The 21,880-nt window shown below is 40.9% G+C and overlaps 3 protein-coding genes across 8 annotated transcripts in view; 1 reads left to right on the forward strand and 2 right to left on the reverse strand.

Moving 5' to 3' along the window:
- Positions 1 to 133: 133 nt before the first annotated feature.
- Positions 134 to 7,825, reverse strand: parp12a (poly (ADP-ribose) polymerase family, member 12a). The gene is made up of 11 exons (XM_083917457.1): positions 7,446 to 7,825; positions 4,184 to 4,319; positions 3,784 to 4,048; positions 3,534 to 3,683; positions 3,245 to 3,434; positions 2,537 to 2,711; positions 2,139 to 2,374; positions 1,931 to 2,018; positions 1,544 to 1,674; positions 926 to 1,077; positions 134 to 684 (listed from the first exon to the last, which is right to left on the reverse strand). The coding sequence occupies exons 1-11, from the start codon at positions 7,763 to 7,765 to the stop codon at positions 428 to 430; spliced, it is 2,100 nt and encodes a 699-aa protein (XP_083773583.1). The 5' UTR covers positions 7,766 to 7,825; the 3' UTR covers positions 134 to 427.
- A 117-nt stretch (positions 7,826 to 7,942) lies between these two features.
- On the forward strand, positions 7,943 to 12,945 carry cfap263 (cilia and flagella associated protein 263; the record flags this gene model as incomplete). Its single annotated transcript, XM_083916474.1, has 10 exons — positions 7,943 to 7,951; positions 8,667 to 8,797; positions 9,752 to 9,875; positions 10,217 to 10,378; positions 10,459 to 10,608; positions 11,406 to 11,516; positions 11,734 to 11,832; positions 11,944 to 12,051; positions 12,336 to 12,491; positions 12,669 to 12,945. 10 exons carry the CDS (start codon positions 7,943 to 7,945, stop codon positions 12,804 to 12,806), a joined length of 1,188 nt encoding a protein of 395 aa, XP_083772600.1. The 3' UTR covers positions 12,807 to 12,945.
- A 766-nt stretch (positions 12,946 to 13,711) lies between these two features.
- Positions 13,712 to 21,880, reverse strand: part of srgap1a (SLIT-ROBO Rho GTPase activating protein 1a) — an 84,224-nt gene continuing 76,055 nt past the window's right edge. For 2 of the 6 annotated variants that reach the window (XM_083917452.1, XM_083917450.1), the window contains exons 20-22: positions 21,053 to 21,190; positions 17,220 to 17,595; positions 13,712 to 16,381 (exon numbers count right to left, since the gene is read on the reverse strand). In XM_083917452.1, coding sequence (XP_083773578.1) covers positions 15,980 to 16,381; positions 17,220 to 17,595; positions 21,053 to 21,190 — 916 coding nt within the window. In that variant the 3' untranslated portion in view covers positions 13,712 to 15,979. Of the gene's footprint in view, positions 16,382 to 17,143; positions 17,599 to 21,052; positions 21,191 to 21,880 lie in introns of all 6 variants that reach the window. The other 4 variants (XM_083917451.1, XM_083917449.1, XM_083917453.1 and 1 more) reach the window with 3 other exon arrangements.

Genomic DNA, 21,880 nt, shown 5'->3' on the forward strand with positions numbered 1-21,880 from the left:
AAATGGCTCAAATGCTACTTGTGTGTAATTAAATAATGTGATGGGATTTCTCTTTGTTTTGTTCTATTGTTAAATGATTGCATGACTACTTTCAATGGCAGTTTATAATATGTTTATTACATAAAAACCAGTTCATTTCATTCCATATCTGAATACTATATTATAGGTCTCCCTCAGCATGCTTCATTAAGACTTGCATTGATGACCTGTTACAGACATTCTTATCACTACAGACACCACGAGAAAGCATTCATTTGTTTCTATATATTCTGCATTTTTTAAACAAGTGTTTTCTAACATGAGAAATGAATCAGCATACATCCTGTCCCACATAAAGCAACTGCTTCTAGTCAAAGTAAAGAACATCCCATAACAGAGTTTTACCCCTGACCAAAATCTTCAGCAAAGGAAACAACGACATTGTGACTTAAGAGTAGTCGATAAGATACTCTGGATAAATCTGTTGTTTTTCAAAGATGACATAGATGCTGGGGTCGCTCTCGCGGTCAACACAACTGTCGTAGAGGATTTTGCCTTTTGTTTTTGGCGGGGGCCGGACATAGCTGCTGCTACCCTTGGTGTACTCCCCCACCAGGACCAGAGCAGCAAACATGATCTTGTTCAGGCTTGCTTTGACCTTGGCATATCTGTCTGAGTAGGATGCATCTCTGGCAAAGTAGCTCCCTAAAAAAAACAAGAGAGATTTCTTCTGACACAGCTCAAGGTTGGGTTCTTTTCTACTGCTGTGGTTAAATATGCTGCTTTTTCAGTTCTAAAAGCCTGATGAACCTGGAATTGCACTATTTACTGCATCAATGCCAAAATATCACAACAATACATTTGAGGAAAAGACATTTTTTGTGGCTTGTTAATACTGTATAGTCATAATATTACTGGAATGGCTGTTGAAGCTGTTGTACTGTACCTTTGCCGTAGGCGGTGCCATGGACACCGCACATCCTCCAGTCAAAGTTTTGCTCACAGATGGCCTCAATCAGGGAGTCATCTGTCCCATGGAACAAGTACTGCTCATTCACAGGTTTCCCTCCGTTCCTCACCTTCATCTGCTCTCTCTGCCTGAATGACCAATACGGAAAACAAACACAATGTTCAACTAATTATTTTCACTTTTGATTAATCAAAAGCTACTTTTTGCGTAGTTGAATAATTGCTTTTATAAGCTCTATTTTTGGTCTCTGCCAATGTAGAAAAATATGTTGCTCTATTTCTGCTAATGCTTCACTACTATCATAAGCTAGCCTCTGACTGTGGGCCATCTACGGGTTTAGAGGCTTTTCGTCTGAAAACGATGCCGTGATAGTGAAATAAAACAGTAAAGTTGGGAAGCGGGAAAAAAACGAGCTGGAACTCACTATAAAGCTTTGTAAAGGTAAGGGAAGCTGCAGGTTCAGCTGTTAATTCTCCCAAGGTTCATCAAGATGAGACGAGTCAATCCTTATACATGCCCTTGTCATTTGATATGTTGTTATAAAAATATATATAATAGTCGCTTTAAGACAAAAAGGACAGATCTGTGATTTACCACTGAAAGACTTTCCACAGAGAGGGGTTCTGGATCCTCTGGATGTTTTTAATTTTACTCAGGGGCATTGTTCGCTTGAACAGCTTCTCAATCATATCATACTCCTTTGCAGATTTGGAGAGACGTACAAGCTGAAAGATAAGAGTACATTGCAGATAAAGGGGTCATTAAAGAAGGGAATAAATATATATTCAATGTTAAACTAGGGACAAAACAAGAAAAAAAGAAATATTTAGAACGGTATGTTATTTCTAGAACCTGTTTGATAATTTATGAAATAAAGTGAAACATTGGACTGGAATGACACAAAAAAACACTGTTAATTTGAGGGAACAGGGAGAAAAGCAACCTATTCACACACAGTAATGCATGCTATAAAGAAGATACCTTGTATCCAAATTCAGGTTGCGCATTCTTGTCCCAGTGTGATGGCAAACTTTCGGCTGTGGAGGAGCTGGAGCTCTGTGACGACACACTACAGAGGAAGCACAGAATAACTGTCTGACTAGTGAAGTCACTTTAGAAACAGAGAAATTCAAAAAAGCAAGAATTACGGGGATTATCTCATCTCCACAAAAAACTAAATTATAAATACCTCTTCAGCTTCACCTCCACATCAGAAGAAGACAGGAAGTGAGGCCTCCTTCTGACCTCTCTCTTGGTTTTGTATTTTACATTCTGCTGATACATTTGTGGCGTTCCCGGTGCATCTTTGAAGTGGAGGATATACTGGTGTTTGTCAGCACCAAAAGGAATCTCTGTATCTCTGTCAGCCAGGTACACATTCTCCAGAGTTTGAGAAGTGACAGAGGCTTGTGTGTCACCATCACCCTACAGAAGAGTTTTACCAATTACCAGTAATAAAATGGGAAAATGAATTGTTAAAGAGTGAAAAAGGACTAGCAAATCTAAATGTACTGTTCCCTCATACAGGTACTATAAAGGATCAGAACAAAGACACAAATCTGGATTATTGGTACATGTTTGACTGACCTGTCCAAACTCCAGCCATTTCCCGCTGTCATCCTTCCAGTACCAAAGCCACTGTGTTGTAAGAATGAAGTGAGGGGGCTTTAAGACAGAGGAGGCAGTGGAAAGGCGGCGAACTGGAGACCCTCCGTATGTCATTGTCATGAAGTCAACTGCCTGCTCCATGGAGGATGCAGAGCTGAAAGAAAGCAGTGAGGCCCTGTTTAGACAGAAGAAGATCTGGACAGGAAATGCAAAAGTGGCGTTGCGTTCTCACTTTCTATTCCGCGCTTAGACAAACGTCCCTGGGGGGGGGGGTATCTTTGCGCATACGGTGACGCAAAAGTGTGTGAAATTCAATGTAAGGTGGCTAGGTGTTGCTGTGAAGCACTGCCACATAACACCACCAAAAGCTTGTGCATGTGTAGACACTTCCTTCTGCTTCTCTCCATGCAGCCCCCCACCACGGCAACTTGAATGTCTGACTGATGGAAATAGTCCGACATGTTATCGTTGTTTGCCTGTACTGCACGTGGATGTTATGTAAACGTGTACGCGATGGGAGCCAGTGTGAGCAGATCAGAGCACATTGGATCAAATATTTTGTTGGAAACAGGGCCTGAAAGTAAATCAACAATTCCCTCAGGGGGTGTAGACATTTCCAAAGACTTGAACTAATAGGATGAGAAGTGTTTGTGAATATATGCGGTGTTTTTTTTTTTCTTTATGTACCTTTGTAAACTCAGAAATCTGAAAATCCCTAAGGAGGGCGATGGTGGATCAGTGCAGCTTGTGTCTTGTCCTGGGTCACAGTAGGCCTTCTCAATGTCTTCCATATTTGGCAGGTCCTTCCAGGTCACTCCATCACTGTGTAACACCTGCCATCTGTAAGGCAAGTGCCAATGGACACGAGCACACGTGTCTAGGTAAAAACAAGGATACAGAGACAGTGGTGGACGGCATGTTAATTAACACATCTGTATTGACAAGTTACTGTAGATGTAACTACTTTGAGTGTTACCTTTAAAGCTGCAGTGTCTGCGAATGAAGAAGAGGCAGATTTCATTTCTGTCAGCATCGCTCATGGGTTTAGACGGACAAGCAGAACTAGTGGGGGATCCAGGGTCGCTGTTGGGAAGCTGCTTAGTGGGGGTTCTCGCCTCTGGCAGCACTGCAGGAAACACACACATGCATATAAAATCTATTGTGCAGGCTACAGTACCACTCACTTGAAAGTTCAAAAAGTTTCTATTATAGTCCTTATTATTTACCGGGAACAGCAGCAGCCCGTCTCTCCTGTTGACCCATGACGATGAATTTATTTCTGTAGATCTCAAGAAGGTTTTTAATATTCTCCTGACTGAATCCTCTGAGAAACTTCATTCCATATTCATCAATACTGTGGGTTCTCTTGCACGAAGAGCCAAATTTACAGTCACCATTGAGATAGTGCTGGCAGACGTGAAGCTTGGTGCAGGTGGTGGTGAACTTGCAGGAACCGTGCAAACCATTGCCCTTGTTGTAATGTGGGCAGACCTAGACCGATGTGAACATATCATTACGGAGAAAGTGTATGACTAGGTCTAAGTTCATTTACAAATTTCACTTTCTATACCACAGCAAGAGATTCAGAATGTCTACCTTTGTCCTACTGTTGCCAGTACGACCTACCTCAGGGAGCAGATAAGGATCATTCTGCAGTAACAGCTGGAACAGCTGTTTTTCCGTCAAATCATGAAGACCGTATCTTTTCAAAAGCTCTGTGTTGTACGGAGAATCCAGCCTATGGGGGTTTTTACACTTGAGTCTGAAAAATAACAATGAATAAAATATATGTTTTTAGTTTGACTGAAATAACCACTGAAAATAATCTTACAAGTATCCATCTGGTTCCTGTAAATACAGAGATTTAAAACTTACGCATTTTAGGTCTTTGTCATTTTTTATAACATTTTGGGTTGCTATTATTGTTGGGTGGCAGCGATCCTATATTGTGTTTCCTTACTTGGACAAAATCAACTCCATACATAAAACTACATTCTGTTTTCTATGAAGGTAGTGGCCGTGCTTTTTAATCCAGCTTTTCATTACGAGCACAATGCTAGCCCCTTCAGTCTACAGAGGGTTATATAAGGCACAAGACACACTTTCACTGTGAACAGCTCCAGATTCGGCTGGGAGACGTGCCATTTCATTTCCTGGGCACTGCTGAGGTGCTGTTGGGCAAGGCACTTAACCCCCAACTGCTCGGGGTGCCGATCCATTGGCAGCCCCCTTGCTCTGACGTCTCCATTAATTGCATGTATATAGGTCCTGTTTGTGCATGTGTGTGTATTTCGGGCCTGTGTGTGTGTGTAACCTGAATAATAATAATAATAACAGAGTGAAAAAATTGAATCTCCCCTTGCGGGATTAATAAAGGAATTCTTCTTCTTCTTCTGGTTGTTTTCTTCCAGTATGTAGCCTACACCATAGACATATAAAGAGTAGACGCCGCATCGAACGTTGGGCCGCGAGAAATGCGGCCGCCATCTTGGACCGGTCCTTCTCCCAGATCAGTTCTATGAGTGACTCGTTGAGCCTCTGAGTTGAGCAGCAGAAGGAACAAGATGCCAGAGCACTGAGCAGCGTATTCCTGCTCTAATCTAATATTACAATATTACAATTCATAATCAGTACGGTACAGTACAATTTTAAACAATTATACATAAATCCAGAAATTTTTGAATGTTATAGTGAGTCCCTCAGGCTGTGGCAGGTAGATACATATTTAGCTGCCAGAGGAGCTGCTGTCCCTTATTTTATTATTATTATCTTGTCACAGTAGAGGCGTGGAGATTAGCCTCTGTGGGAATGTTAGTTAATTTACCCCCCGGCCAGATGTGTGTGTGTATGCCTGTGTGTGTGTGTGTGTGTGTGTGTGTGTGTGTGTGTGTGTGTGTGTGCCTGTGTAGATATGAAAGGAGAAGCAGGGAGGAGAGGGGTTGTCGTACATGTGGTCTAGTGTAAATGGATTGCACATTTCCAGCAGTAGGTCAGGGGAGGATGTGCTGTGGTTTCATGAGAGGAAGACACCTCAGAGACGGTTCATCTCAGGTCACCTCAGATATTCTCAGTTTTGTTTTTTTAAATATTGAACATGACATTGACATGAATTATGAGATCATTTTTCATGTCATGTCACTTTTTTTTTTTAAAGTTTAGACTATCAAAGTAGAAGTGGCAGAATCTGATCAATATCCTTTGCTGTTAAACTGTTTCATCAAACAGGAGCAACATGATGTGGGCTTTATTATAAAGAATGAATTAGAGATTTACGAGGCAAGCGTGAACATGTATTTCCACTCTGTGCCCGATATTCTCACAGCTGAACTAAATGTCCCATACATTTTTACTTGGTTCTCCACATCTCCACTTAAAGCAGGACGAACGTCACATGTTTGTAAACCAGAACTGATGAGTCCAGGCTTTTTTAGTTTAGTTGTACCACAGAAGTTGAAACAGTCTGAAAAGAAAAAATCATAAATTTATTGAACTAAGGAAAAATCTTAAATCATTTGTATAATTTAAAATTGATATTACTGAACTATGCCCCGTGTTTTTGTTTGGACATTAAATACAATTACTACATAATTAAAATATGTAATAAAGAAGACATTCACATAATTAGACCTTGCCTAAAAACAAGGACACAGTAATTTTAGATACTATACAAAGTACTCCTACAACATCACTGTCTTTACCAATTAGAGCTACACTCTAAACAAGAACAAAACAGTGTGAAAATGATCGATTTAACAAAATGTTATATATATTTTTATACCACACACACTCGCTCCCTCTCCTCTCCACTACCACGACTATGCGACTGGCAGAGCATGGATCATTTCTGAATATTTATAAACATATAGGGTTCGGCTCTTGTTTTTTTTAGTGCTTTAAATGAAAGTGTGTCTGTTTGACTTGTATTTAGATGTGTCCAAAATGTCATCTCTCTCTCTGACCTAATTGTATTGATACATATTTTAATTTTCTCTGAGTGTGTGTGTGTGTGTGCGTGCGTTTGTGTGTGTGTGTGTGTGTGTGTGAGAGAGAGAGAAAGAGAGAGAGTGAGTGAGAGAATGATTTATGTATTCATGTATGAAATATAGCCTATTAATACTCTATAAATGATTTCTATTGTTGTGTTTATATTTATAGTGTTTGTAAAACACCTATCATACATCACATATATCATATATCAGAATATTCTATTACTGTTAATCCCACTGTGAATATTAAAATACGCTGAACCGTGTCCTGTCCTTACACTGAGTGGAGCGGGCGACCGGGCCAAGATGGCGGCTCCACCGCTCGTCAGCGCCAACAGGCCCAACGTTCGATGAGGCGTCTACTCTTTACGTCTATGGCCTACACTGTCAGAGTGGGTTATTCTGGGTCTGAACATGATGCAAATTACTGCCACCTTCTGGTCAACAAAAGACTTCCAATTATGTATGTTCATGTTATATATAATTCGTTCTTGTTTCTGATCTTTAATAAATACACATCTTTGTCAAAATGTGTTTTGTTTTCCACAGAGGCCCAAATAAACATTTAAGCTGCATAATGGACCACCTGTGTACCATGTACCTTTAAGACCAGTTGCAGGCCCACACAGGTGTTTTCAGTCACTCTTGATTAGACCTCTGAGTACTGCACAAATAAGGGCGATGACAAAGATGCCAAAGGTGTGACGCGAGGTGAGGGAAATGTCAATCTCTGTGTAATTGCCACACCCAGAGAGTGCAGCGAAACAGTCGAACAGAAGTGAAAAGACCTGTGTGTGTTCGTGTGCTGTGTAACTTGAATAACTGTAACTCTGAATAGGCTCCTGCTTGATAAAGGACACAAAACAAACCCTTCAAAAGTAGCACAACAGTAAACTACTTACCCGAAGGTACAGTCTCCGCAGACATAATACCTGCACAGGTGTAGCCCGTCGCACTGTAGACACTCTCCGGGTCTTTTCTGACAGAGCCGCAGGTTCGTTTTAGCCACTATCAGGCTGTCCGGGCTCACTATCTGCCTACCGGACACCTTCTGCCTGCCTTCCTGGATGGCTATTTTACCGTCGTCGAAGAGGACACTCTGCAGGATGCGATCGGCAACAGTGAAACTCTGCGCGATCTTCTCATCCAGGCGCTTGAAGTCCAAACTTCCCTGATGGTCGCACAGGGTCTTGATGACAAATTTAGAGATGACCGAAGTCATCCTGAAATGAGTTTGAGCCGAATAACTCCTACACTGTTGTGAGAGCGGCGCTGCAAACTCCTCACGGTCACAGTGAGAGAGACGCCCGCTTACATGGAAATGAAAGTGAAACTCTAAAACAAGAAAGAAAATAGGGACAGAAAAAGCAAACAAAATGTGGCACACGGAGGACTAAACATGACTTACGTAAGTCTCGATAAATTCATAAATGTATAAATAAATACAGGAATACATATAAATGCATGAATACAAAGATAAATTAGATACATGCTTTACATTTATTTTTTAAAACTAGACTGAAAACTTTTATGTTCACCTTAGCTTTCTGCTAAATCTTTGCACTTTTAACGTCCGCACTGTTTTTATTATTGTCTATGTTTTTATTCTCTCTGTCTTTCTGTAATGCATTTGAATTCATGACATGTGCTGTAAAGCACTTTGAGTCTGCTTTGTGTATGAAAAGTGCTATACAAATAAAGTTGCCTTGCCTTGTTCGCCTACATTTATTTATTTCTGTATTTCTGTCTATATGTCAATGAGGAAGGAGGTCCCCTGTATTCATGCATTTATTTATTTATTTCTGCATTTATTTATTTATTTATTTTATTTATTTACATCTTTATACAGGTATCTATTGAGACTTAAGTCATGTTTACTGTAGCATCCATAATGGCAGGCCAGTGATTAAAATAATTTATCAATAAGCTTTTGTTCACGTCACGTGAATGTTTCCATAGAATTATTATGAGTTAAATCAACATCTATTAATATAGTCCTGACATTAATACAAGGCGACAGAGTGGGAGGATTGTAAAAAATCGCATTTTTAATATATCTTTTATTCTAATTTTACAGATTACACAGGTTTATGCAAGCACATGAAGGCAACACTAGCCCCTAGCAACCGCTCCAAGGGTTTAGTGTTACCCTAGCAACCATGGAGGATAGTCTTTCGTTTATGGAAGAAAAAGGCGAATTAGACGGCACACAAGAACAAAAAGGACTCCTCTACAACCAAGTCGAAGAACTGAAGTAATGAAAATAAATATTCAACAACACCAATGGCTCAAACGCGACGTTTGTTAACCTAAAGATGGCTGTAGTAGCGCAAGTAACCCACTTTGTGCAAGCTGCTAACATTGATCGCTAAGTAAACGCTAAAATAGCTAACGTTAGTCCTGTAGTTTAGAAATAAGGTTGACTTAGCAGTATAGCAGTTAAATATTACTATAGCTAGTGAAAGCATAACTTACTGACTAGAATATATAGATATATAAATTTAAGATATATCATTGAGGCATTAGCTAAGAGAAGAGAAGTACTAGATCGATTTCAAACCAGTGATCATCGACAGGGGGTCCTCAGTTACTGCAGGGGGTCCGCCAAATTGTTTGATAATCTTTAAAAATATGTTGGAAAATATACAATTAAATGAATGCTACGTATCATTAGAAAATATAAATTTGTGAAAAAAAAAAAATACATTCGCACAACCTTGATTATAGGCTTACTAGTTTATAAGCAAGGCAGCCACTAAGGGAGCCATGCAGTTACAACTGAGCTCAATGATTCAATGTGTCTTCTAAATGTATGTTTAACATGAACATATGATGTACTGTATACATATAGGAATATGTTTATAATGATCATTGTAATATCTTAGTATTGTATGCACCATAAAAGCTGTGTGTATAGGCCTTAGGCCGCCCTAGCTGTTAAGCCCAATTTAATATGCAACTCAGTTTAATACAGTATTTGTAGTAGGGGGTCCCTGCTTTCTCACTCTTTCACTCTTTTGCATTTTAATATCAGGTAGGCCTACTAACGTAACTGCACGAGCTGAGCTTCTGTTTCCCTGGAGATATTGAATAAGTTAAATTTGACTGGTGGCTAGGTTTACCTTTCCATCTTCTATCAAACCTTTAGCTTCTAGCATTTTCTCTAGTTGACTTTGAGATTGTTGATATTCACTTCGCTTCACTCAAGGTGTTCCAATGCAGCCCTCTTGGCAGAGATCGACATGTTTGAACGCTTCATTGTTCGCATGGATCCTCAGGACCTTGTCTCCCATAGTGGGGGAAACGGCCCAGGGACAGAAGCAGCAGCTGGGGTGAGTGATGCCAAGTGACAAGACTTCTTTGCTATCTTTAGGCTTAACTCAGTACCCTGTGAAAATGAACAAACAGCAACAGGAGGACAGATTTTATTCTCTCTGCAGATAGAGAAATAAACAGTATGTAGATGGAGAGCTACACTTCTTTTCGGATTATAGAATTATTCTTGCTCAAAGTCACAAAACAGGATTACAAATTCAAATCACAACCAGCACAAGATGAACTCTGCCACAATCTTAGAGACAATCCTGACTCCTCTGTTCCCTGGACATATGACCTCCAGGCCCACTCCTTAAAGCGCCCCACATCATTTTTGTATGTGTCTGTGCCTTGTCAGGTCCGCAGATGGAGGCGTAAGTCCTGGTCCAACATATCAGATCGCCTCCAGAAGCTGACCTTGGACCAAAAACTTTATGTGGCACAGAGAGAAGTAACAGAGACAAGAAAAGACCAGGAGAAACTCAAACAGACACATGAGAGAATTCAGGACAACTACAAGGTTACAAGACACCCTTGCACAAAAAAACAAATGTATACTTACAGAGAGTTTTTCCTTAGTAATTCTTCTTGTCTCTCAAGGCCTCTCTGAAAGAAGCAGAATTGCGTCTTGCAGAAATCAGGAAGGCTAAGAACGAGTTTGAACGCAGGCTGCTGAAACCTATGAAGGACAACAGGTTGGAATTGAAGGAGCCTGAGAAGGTGTTCCAGTACATCAAGGACAAGTCAATGGTAAATATGCGGTTCAGTCTAATGACATCAAACTGTGGCAAAGTAGCAGTAGAACATATTTTGACTCATTTTAACTTAAAACTTGTTTGCAGCTGTTCAAAGTGAATACTTTTAACTTCTCATAATTAAAATATTTCATACACTTTCAAATCATTCATATTTACTTCCAAAACATGTTAATGTTAATAAAATAACTTGATCATTTGAATTTTATTATTTTTCTTTGTCAACATATTTCATTATTGTCTGCTCCTATATTCCCCTTTCCAACTAAAAATACCAAACTAACACGATTATTATTCCATACTCCATATTCACTGAATGTCTGATGTTTTAATTCACCAGTTGTTACTTCATACGGAAGACAAAGTCTAGAGGGGTCAAACAACAAATACTATAATAATCATACATAACATAATAAAAACAAACTTCCAGAAAACTGCAGGTCTGTCTTAGTTCTTTTAAATCAAGACTGAAGACTTTTCTGTTTGCTGCTTTTCAGTAAACTGCACTGTAACTTTTTTTCTCTTGCTTTTCACAATCTTTTAAATGTTATTATATGTCTTATTATTTCCTCATTGCTTGCATTTAATGTTTTATGCAAATCACTTTAATTTACCTTGTTGTTTAATTGTACTAAATGGGAAGGACAAAGGGCTGGGATACTGAGTGACTATAGTATTTTTTTTTTTGATTGATGCTGTCTGTTTTTATCCAGTACTTACGCAACTCCTACCCATATTCATCATATTCCTCCCTTTGTCCACACTATCTGCTTTATTCACAAACTCAAACAGCTCACCCAGTTGGAGAAACTTACTCTTAAGAACCAGGCACTGAAGGTCCAAGAGAAGAAGCTCCAGCAGCAGCTTCAACAGAAGAAAGAGATGGGAAAAGTCAAGTATGAGGTAGACAATGAAAGTGTGAGGCTATGTATATCCAGAGAGGCTAAGAAAGCTGGGAAAAAAGAGAAGGTTTGTTCATTTGTGTCTCAAATGATTGCCAGTCGACTGTGTGGTTTGCCAGTTACTTTTATGCAAGAGAACAGTCAGTCACAGTCTGCAAAGTGCCTTTTATTTGGTTGTTATTAAATGTAACATTGTATGGAGCTTTGTGTTGCTTTAGGACATATTCCAGGAGTGCAGTGAGCAGAGAATCGCAAAAAACCTGGATGAACTTCAAGTCAACAATTTGAAAGTACAGCGTCTCCTCAGTTCACACAAGGTAACTCAGTAGGAATGCATGTGTGAGAGGGGGATCTTTTTTCCTTACCACCTTTGCCGTACAGCTTGACCTCAGCTCCAGGAAGTTAAATCTGTCTGTATGTGTCAACAGGAGAAGCTGCAGAGTGTGACATGTGAGTCCACAGAGCTGGGCGATGACATCAACAACAGGAAGCAGTTGCTGGCAAAAATTGCGGAAGAGATACAGCATACAGAGGAGGTTTGTTATTTGTCCGAATATGAGTAAAACTTTAAGGACCCATCATTAAGTCCAGTGTGACCGCCCAAATCAATTGTAGTTATTCCGGCATAGTCCAGTCCACTAGAGTAGTAGGAGTAATTTGCATTAAATTACGTAGGACAGACCAAAATGAATGAATCAGTTAATACTAGACTCATTTCTCTTTTCTATCTCCAGTCTTCTTTAAACCATACTTATCTCCTGCTCTTTTAAACTTATTCAGTTTGTGCACTTCCCGTCTGCTTCATTTTCTCTCTCTTCAGGAGCGTTTAAAGGCAGAGGCCCTCAACCAACACCTGCGCCGCCAGATGACAGATTATCAGGCTCCTTATATCACCGAGTACATGCGCGTCAAGGACAAACAGAAGAAGCTGCAGCAGAGCATTCACACTTGGGAAAGGAAGGTTGGGATTGCTGAGGTAAACCATATTTTAATTTCCCCAATATACACCCAGCTCTCTCCCAATTGTTTTTTCATGATTTGCAAGTATTTGTTTCTCCACTTTTATCATACCACACAGAGTCTATCTCAGGGAAAAAAACTGTTGTGTGACAGGATCCAGTACAATGGGCTCTCTCTTCTCTGTTTTCACCAGATGGCCTTGAAGACCCACACTAAAGCCTGGAGCACACAGAGAGCCACTCTTACTCCTGCATACAGAGCTGAGGCTGATAGATCTGGGGAACATCAAATCCCAGTCAAGCTCCCATACATAGCAGAACACAGCACATAGAGAACCAGAGAATCAGAAAGCCTACTGGGTTCATAGAAAGAATACACCCTGAATCCTTATCATGTCTTAGTTTCCTTTCACTCACACTCTCTTGGGATATTTTTAAGAATTAACTGTAGATGTTCAATAAATTTAAAACCTTGCTCCATCAAGCAATGTTCTCTGTATCATGGTACAGGGTTCGTACGGGTGCTTGAAATCACTGAAATGCTTGAAGTTGAATGTTTTTTAGTGTTTTCAAGGTTTGAAAAGTGCTTGAATTTTTGATTGAAAATGCTTGGAATTGTATCTGCATTGCTTTCACAATAAATAGCTAAATAATAGAAATTGTATTTATTTATTATCCTTCTGGTATTATGAGGCACAATTTTAGTTGTTTATAGCGTAATACTGTCTCTTTTAACATGATAAAAAAGGTGAAAAAATACTTTTCAATACCCATGTATTAGTAGAAATATGGTGTATCCTATGTTAAAATGCAACTTGTGCTCTCTTGTGCACTATTTTAGCCTTAGCACATCTCATTTGCAATAAAAGCTCTGCACTGCAACTGCAATTAGCAACCTCAATACCATCATTGTATTTACTACCATATTTATGACTATTACTACATGGGTACGGTCCCAATCATCCATATATAATAATATTACACAGTGGAAGAGGCCATTCTGGATAAATGGAACAAAAGTTTTGAATTCAGGACGGGTATTTCCATCGTCATATGTTTACCTAAGTAATATGATGCAAATTCTAGTTCCACCACTGACTATAAATAAACTCGATATAAAAAAGTGGGGTAAAAAGAATCCACCTCAGACCCACCAAACTATTTCCTTTATTAGAAAGAAATCCTTGGAGGTATAAGCCCTCAAAGAACTCTAAATGTTATGATGTTACATGCCATATATACAGTTATATACATAAAAGTGCAATGTCACAATGGGTAAGCTGTTTATTTATTATTAATTCTGTCATATAACTGGAAAATGGCATCGTTACTTATTCATGTTATCTTCTGCCTGCACTGCATTTTCTAAAATAAAAACAAAACAGCATCAGACATGAAAATGCAACAGTACAGAATGTAGAAGTTCCTCTAAAACATTTTCAAAGGCACTTTCACAAGTACATACTACAGATGTACATAACACCACAGAGTAGCTAAAAGCCTACAGACGGCATAACTGAGTCCTACTGTAGATGATACCATAACACAGTGACAAAAGCACACTTTTTTCTTTACAACTGGCTTCATACTTTATATCTGGATATTTATTCTACATCATCTGTTCTAAGTCATTTCTACCCAGAAACACTAAAATGATTACAAAAATAATGAACGTTAGTAAGTCAGAAATTAGTCATCTTTTGATTATTATACACACAATATCTGTCAAGTCAAAGATAGTGTAAACCTGCTATTAGAGAGCACTGCCTGTTCATCGCAAACAAAGTCTTTTCTCTGTGTTTTATTATGCTAGCCAAACATTCCCAGGACATGCACCCAGTTCTGTTATTCCTACAGTACTGAGGTTATTTTGAAAATAAATCACATACGGGGCTGCAGTCACACAGTTGGAGCTCTGGCACATACTTTTTTTTTGGGGGGGGGCTCTTGCATTTGAAATGATTACTCTACCTGCACACACAAACATACACACGTACACACCATCACATATTGTGTGAGACTTGCTCCTGTTCTCTGGAGGCATTCAGAGGTGTCATCATCCACAAATGCAGAACATCCACAGAGAGAGCCTCAATATCCGTCAGAGAACAACACAAAAAACACCACAATATTAACATTCACCTCACCTGAACATAATATAGATAGGGTGGACGCAAAGCAAGCTGCTTGTTTTAAAGCATAGGAAGCAGGGTGAACGTATTTGGAAGCTTTCACACTAACAGTCATTAGGTCCATGGCTACCGGCAGCATTCCAACCAGACGCTGCCATGAGTCTATACACGAGTCAATATAAAAAAAGCCTACATCATATATGGAGGGTCAACATCCATGCTTTTAACTTGTACAGTCATGTCTTTGGGTAGATAAAACCAAGCAAAGGCGTGAAATAAGCTATGGTATGTAATAGCAAATGTGTTGTACACACTGGAGGAAGGAGATGATTTGTCATCAGAATTTTTCACACGGCTCCCCTTGCTATACAGATGCAAAGGCAGAAGTTATTATTAGGCATATTTTGCGCCCGCATCATGAGTTATTGATGCAGGGATTCAAGAATGCATCAAATTCAAACAACGTTCATAAATGAAGTAGTGGTTTTATCCGACACTCATATCTCATTCCAGGCATGTTAAAAATAAATTTGAGTGAATCCAGCACAGAGGTGATCTTTGTACATTTCTGAGACACAACTGGCGGTATGCCTCGCCAAGAAAGAAAAAGCTGCAGATTTTACACACCAGTGAAGAAAGCACACTGCTATCAGTACTATTATCTATTAACAAAGTACCGTTAGTTGTTAAGGGCTCTTCAGGCCCATTATCAGTCCAATCTTAAACCATTCTGTCCAGGTAGTCACAGCACAGCATGGGAAATCAGCTATGTCTCAAAGTCAACAAGGCCTTCAAACCAGTTCACAACACCTTCAATGGCTCTCCTAGTTAAGAGCAAAAAATAATCTGGTTCAATATCTGGGGAGTGCCACTGTGGTCACTGCCGTTCTCATCACGCTCCACTTCAGGTTCAGTGGTAAACAGAGGAGCTACATGCAGCATGTTTTCTTCAAAGCTACACAGTTCATGTCACAATCTCTGGAAACTAAACTAACTAGTGTACATTGAAGGAAGCCTTTGTGATTTGTTGTTTGAATTTCTTTAAAAAAAAAAAAAAAAAAGACATTTGTTAGATTATATTAACCTAAGCATATTAACACATAGCTGTGTACATGTTATTAAGACAGAAGATCCGTCACCACTGTAACACTCCTACATGATTCTCTCAGATCCTGCCAGAGTCCTCTTAATGATCTTGCTTCAAAATACCACAAGGAACATCGTTTCCTGACCAGATCCATGTCATTTACACTCTCTTAGATCGTATATGCTGTATGTCTGTTGAGACGAGACACTGGTAGCATTTCGCAGCCCCCTGGAAGTGGAAGTGATTGAGAGTTTTTGTTTTACATCTCTGGTTCCTGTCCCAGAGGTTACATGGTACAGGACTTGTCCAGAGGGTCCTGAGCAGATGTAGCTGAAGGCTGCGAGGCCTGGTTGGACTTGGGCAACACACTGGGCTTGGGCCTTAAGGCTGGAGGTCTGAGTTGCACCCCCATGCGTGGAGCCACTAGAGGCTTGAAGGTGCTCATAGTATCGCTGGAGGAGCTGGTGCTGCGGCGGATGGGTGGCTCAGTGTTGGCGGTGGACCTCAGCATTACGCCATGGATGGGGCTTAAGGATTCGCTGGAGCTGGCCGGCGTGGGGCCACCACCGCCAGAGGTCTGCCGCTGCTCCAGGGTGTCTAGCACCACGTCGGGGGCGTGCTTGGCTGAGCTCTGCCGCTCCAGCTCACGCAGCTCGTTTAGAGCAGTGTTCATAGTTTCTTCTATGTCCTGCAGGAGACAGAGAGAGTGAGTGTAAGAGAGGAGACAGGGTGCTATGGAAGGATGATTATAACACTGATGTGAGAGAGATGAGCGACAGACAGGAAGGTTTGGGTTAAAAATGAGAGAAAAGTAAAAAGAGAAGGTAGGAGGGAGAAATGAAAAGAGCAAGAAATGAGATGTAGAGAATGTTATAGAAGAAAATATAAAAAGTGATTTTAACAGGAGAGCACAGTGACAAGAAAACAGCAAGCATGCATTAAACGTGGAGTGAGTTAGTAGAGAGTATAACTTTGCACGGGCACCTCTCCCTCTGCATGCTAATGGCTTTTGGATAGCGCAGGAGATGCAGAGATGACGAGATAGGTTCATCTGAGCATACTTCCAGTAGGCAGACAGACAGCCCAGCACAGTTTTAAGTATTCTGTGTGGCCTCTGCTTTCTAAGTGAGGCTCTCTACAATTGTCATGCATGACTTTAATATTATACTATATATGTGAAAATTAATTTGAGCCACAGTCTTCCCATCAGCAGTAATGCAAAGATGGATGTCTACTTTAACACAAATGATTACCAGTTAGGCACTGATATATATTCTGTAATATACTTCAGGGTTTTCTGTATGCTCACAAGGAAGACTACAGCAAATATACTGTGACAAGTCCCAGTGTAGAGCTATGCTCCCTGCTGTCTGCCTGCGAAGCTAGTCTTTGCGTGTATTTAGCACACGGACACAGTTGCAGCCAGAGGAAGCAGAAGACAGGGACTGACTATGTTTTTACAGGGCGGGGCAGGGCTTTGATGTTGGAGGGAGCTGCGGTCGGGTCGCCGCTCGTCCAGCGCTGACCTGTGCGATGGTCTCCGGATCCAGGGGCTTGCCACCGTGGTGGTGGTGGTGGTGGGGGTCAGTGAAGCCTGTATACTGGCCCGAAGAGGTGGAGCGGCGGATCGGGGGGCTTTCCATCTTCTTCAGCGACTCGTGGCGGCTGATGTTAGTCAGACTGCCGTGGCCTGTGCGGCGGCGGCGTTCAGGGCTGTCCATAGGCATGTGGTTGCGACTCCGCAGCATGTCTCGTGGGCTGAAGTGGCCTAGAACTGGGGAGCCCATCTCTGTGGTGCCTCCGTGTCCTCCGTGACCATGCTGGGAGGAATGCACCATGCAGTGGACATCACTGGGGCGTGCAGGGGGCCGCCGAGACGGTGGTTCTGATCTTTTCTTGTGCCTGCTGGGAACAACAAAGCAAACTGTTTATTTATTGCATTACAGCTTTCATCTTTTAACATCTTACCTCATACCCAAACATTGCAATATTTTTTTTAGGAACAAATTTGAAAAGTGTGAAAACACCTTAAATTTCTTGTGGAAAGATTGTGTACAAGGACATGTCCATAGACAGAAGAAGAGAAAATTCCGACATACTCACAATTAACTTCTTTCCCCCAGAAATACAACATTTTGGTCATCCGGGCCAAAAGAAAAACATACTTTTTCTCTTGCAAACTTTTAAGTAAGGTTTTCTATATAACAGTAAGTAGGCATGCATCCTCATCAAGCATTTGCCACTGTGGAAAAAACAAAACAGTGGTGTGAGAGGTACAATGATGTACCTTACAACTCCAACCAGCTTATTTGGAGAGCAGGTAGAATGAAACTGGCTACCAGCCAGAGGAGGGAGGCCTGTGATCCGTCAGGTCACCAAAACAGACTACAGCTGCCTCAGCACTACGGCTGCCCTCTATCTGAACCCGGACAAGCAAAGCACCATACACACCTAATATGACACATGCATTTGAAACATGGAGAGACAGAATTGAATGTGAATGCATGTGTCTGATCAGATACACACTCCTTCATACTCGCACAGACGCATGCTTGCTGAGTTAAGCATGATGTTTCTGCACAGTAACATATCCTCCCTTGAAGCGGTTCTATTGCACCATAAAAGGCCACATCCTCCTCAGTATGGTTCTAATAGGCTCTGCATATTTATGACTACCAGCGCTACAGTAGATCCAGACAGAGTCAAGAGCTGTAATGTTTAATCAAAGCAGCTATTACCATTTAAAGTCTAGCAGCTAGATGACAGGAGAAGGTATTTGAGCATGACTGTTGGCAAAGCACTGCAATATAAATCAAGAGAATTTCATAATGAAGTTAACTGATATTTATTACATGACGTTAAAGTAAAAAAGTAAAAACTAATGTTAGAATTTCACTAATTTGCAGTCACATATCAGTTGGTATAACATTTTCTGAAATGTTGACAACTTGAAATATTAACTTAGTAACATCTGAAAGCCAACACATGCCAGGTTAACTATTTTTATACTGCAATATTAGTTCTTTGTGATGATGAATAAGCAGTGAATTACTCACCCCTTAATCACTTCTCAGCGGCAAACAGCCTCATTGGAGAGTTTACACGTGGATAATGAACGCCATTTCAGCCATTATCATTAAGATTTACAGGCAGCTTCATCACCGCGCTAAACTAAAAAAGTAATAATGAGCACGGATATAAAGGACCATGAGGGTCTCAGAGCATGTAATTGCAGCTGTACATGCATCTCCCCAATGCCATAATTTCTTCACAGACAACTAACTTGTCTACATAAACCAGAATGTCTCAATCCAAACAGCCAGGTATGCTTATGCAAGACTCTGAAACCAGCACCTGCTCACACACTGCAAAACACTCTGGAGCCTGAACAAAATGTCTGGTAAAATATGAATTCATCTGCACCAAAAAAAAAAAAAAACATGACAGCACTAATGGCTACTGATGATTGTTTACACGTTGAAAATTTAAGACCTGTCAGTGAAGTGGTGCGGGCTTGTGTGCCTGGTGAGAGAATTTTTTCCCCCCTGACTGCAGTGAGAAATCTGGATGAGTAAACAACTGCAGGAACCACTGATGACCAGCAGGGGGAGCAGTCTACATTCATAACAACACCAGTGCCCCTCAGGGAGAGTGTACAACAACAGGCACTGCAACTTACTCTGCAAGCTGTTGCCAAACTGACAGCTCACCCTTTGTATTTATTATATGGCCTTGGCTAATAATAATGTAAATCACACGGCGTTCCAGGAGCTCCCCTGCCTCAAAATCAAAATCAGACCAACTGTAATACTTGATATAGTCCCTTCAAATGTGCCTCCTCTCCACTAGAAGAGGTGCTAATTTGTTTACTGACACTCGCTGTGCTTGTGATGCCAAAGTCTACTAGACTTCCCATTTGGTGGGTGTGTTGTTGATTAAGGAACACCAGGAGAGAAAAAGATCTAAATACAGCTCAGGATATAAATGATTTAACACACAAGGATTGTGCACTTGCTCATCTGAACGGATGAGCAAGTGCGTGCGTGCGTATGTGTGTGTGTGTGTATGTGTTGGGAGGTAGACAGGTAGACAGGAGACGAAGAGAGAGGTGGGGGCTCACCTGGGAGCTGGTGACAGGTAAAGAACTTCATTAAAGGCTGATGTGAAAAAGACAATTCATTCCTGTCTACTCTGCGCCCGTGTACAAATACCTGCAGTGGTGTAAATATTGCCTCTTGTGTGAATCATCAACATTTCAACAGTGAAGTAGGGGGAGTGAGTGTGGCTCTGAATAAAAAAGCATTTCTTCGTGTGTTTGGCAAGAGCCAGTAACAGACGCTTCAAGGTCGCTTACTCCACCACCAGAAATGCAGCAATGAAGAGAGGAGCGGGGAGACGAAATTCTGGCACGCCGTCAGCGGAGCCTGCCAAACAGTCTGAGGTGTGACTGTAGTTTCTCTTCTCTGTGTGCTATCCCTCCATGTGCATGTACATACAGTATGTTCTACTGTGACCATATGGTATTTAATACTTATACTATATCATGATATAATAGAGTTGAAGAAGCTGATTCCTCCAGGGGCAACTAGGCTGACAGAGGTGAGCTGAGGATACAGAATGACTAGAGGAAGCAGCATATGTAACGAGGAGGATTGGGTGCGTACTGTACATGTCTCTCCTGCCTCTTTCAGTCTTGCTCTTGTAACACGCGAATAAGATACTGTTCATCAGCTCTCAGTGCGAGCTTGCATTAAAGTAAAAGGTTGAAAACAAGGATTTTTTCCCCTCGTCTACATATAAAATATTTAAAGTGTGTTCATTTTCCAAGTGTCTGAAGTTTGCATGTCGGTATTCTCATCATGATGATGCAGCACTGAAGTCATTCCAGACATGCTGCTGGACTGTCTGTCATTATTGGACTGGCCGTGTCGCATTAGTTAAAGCCAATGTGAAGGCCAAGGTGTGTGTGTGGTCATATAACGGTCACTACGTTATCAGGAGGAGTGGCACTGATTAACATATTGGGATGCTTAATAAACTTGAAAAAAAATCTTCATAATGACCGCAGTTACATTAAAATACTTCAAGCACCTTTATGCACTTTGCTTAAACATCTTCGCTGTTTCTTGTCATATATTGTGATGTTTCCTTCAGATTCTCAGGTCATTAAGTTTCTGAAGATGGTGCTCTTTATTTAATCTTCACACAACACACAAACACAAACTCATCATTTTCAGGTGTTTAAAAAAGCAATTGTTCAGTTTTCTGTGAATTCTACAGAGAATGCCGTTTTCAAGAGCCAGATTCCTAATATAGGATCCCTTTGTAGAAACAGATTTACAGTCGTGTGAAAACCAACCTGGAAATATAAGCGTCAGAGATCCTGGTGTCAGAGGGCGAGCTGATGTCTTTCCCTGAGCATTTATCCTCTCCGGCGTGGCCGCTGCTGGCCTCGCTGTCAGCCTTCTGACTCAGAGTGTCTGAGAAGTTGTCATCTCTGGGAAACAGAGACAGAGTGACATTGAGACATGGAAAGAGCAAGAGGAAGTGACAGATAAAAAAATCAACAACAGACCAAAATAAGTAATCAAATAAATAATTGAAAAGGAAAAATCAGCAAATCAGTCGATCTTTCATTTCTTCAGCGTTCTGGGATAACAGTATTTGATATCAGTTTCCTATGAGTCAGCATGTCTCCCGCTCCCCCCTCCAAGGTCCAGAGAGTCAGATGAGTCATATTCCTCTGCCTTTCTGTATTCAGGTGCACACACATACACACACAAACATGCACGCACGCACGCACGCACGCACACACGACAGGATACGTGGTACAGTTGGTGCCTGTCAGGTGGCAGTAATCAGAGGTGCACTGCTCCCTCTGATAATGTGTATTATTTGATATAAAACACAGTCACTTATTTAGTTTATCTACATGAATACACACATAGACAGACCAAGGACGAGCGCTTCTCCACATCAGAGGTGGCACTAAACAAAATTTACAGACAAGAAAGTTTGAGAGAGACACCCTGTGCTGAAGTGGTCTCTCAGACCTCCCTTTGCATGGTTTATTCTGGGCTCTTTTATGTGACAAGTGAAGATCACAACCCTGTGTGCTCTTATACTCCTCAGCCTGCTCTGTTTAAGTCCAGAGCAGGATGTTACTACACTCGGGGACACCCTGTAC

The sequence above is a fragment of the Echiichthys vipera genome (genome assembly GCF_963691815.1).
Source record: "Echiichthys vipera genome assembly, chromosome: 7".
Taxonomy (NCBI): Eukaryota; Metazoa; Chordata; class Actinopteri; order Perciformes; family Trachinidae; genus Echiichthys; species Echiichthys vipera.

Bases quoted from the DNA above. Each gene is read 5' to 3' on its own strand.
- parp12a (XM_083917457.1), bottom strand. From the start codon at position 7,765: ATGACTTCGGTCATCTCTAAATTTGTCATCAAGACCCTGTGCGACCAT. The intron at 4,049-4,183 runs GTAGGTCGTACT...ACATCGGTCTAG, and splicing joins ATCCTTATCTGCTCCCTGAG to GTCTGCCCACATTACAACAA. The intron at 2,019-2,138 runs GTATTTATAATT...CTTCCTCTGTAG, and splicing joins GTGGAGGTGAAGCTGAAGAG to TGTGTCGTCACAGAGCTCCA.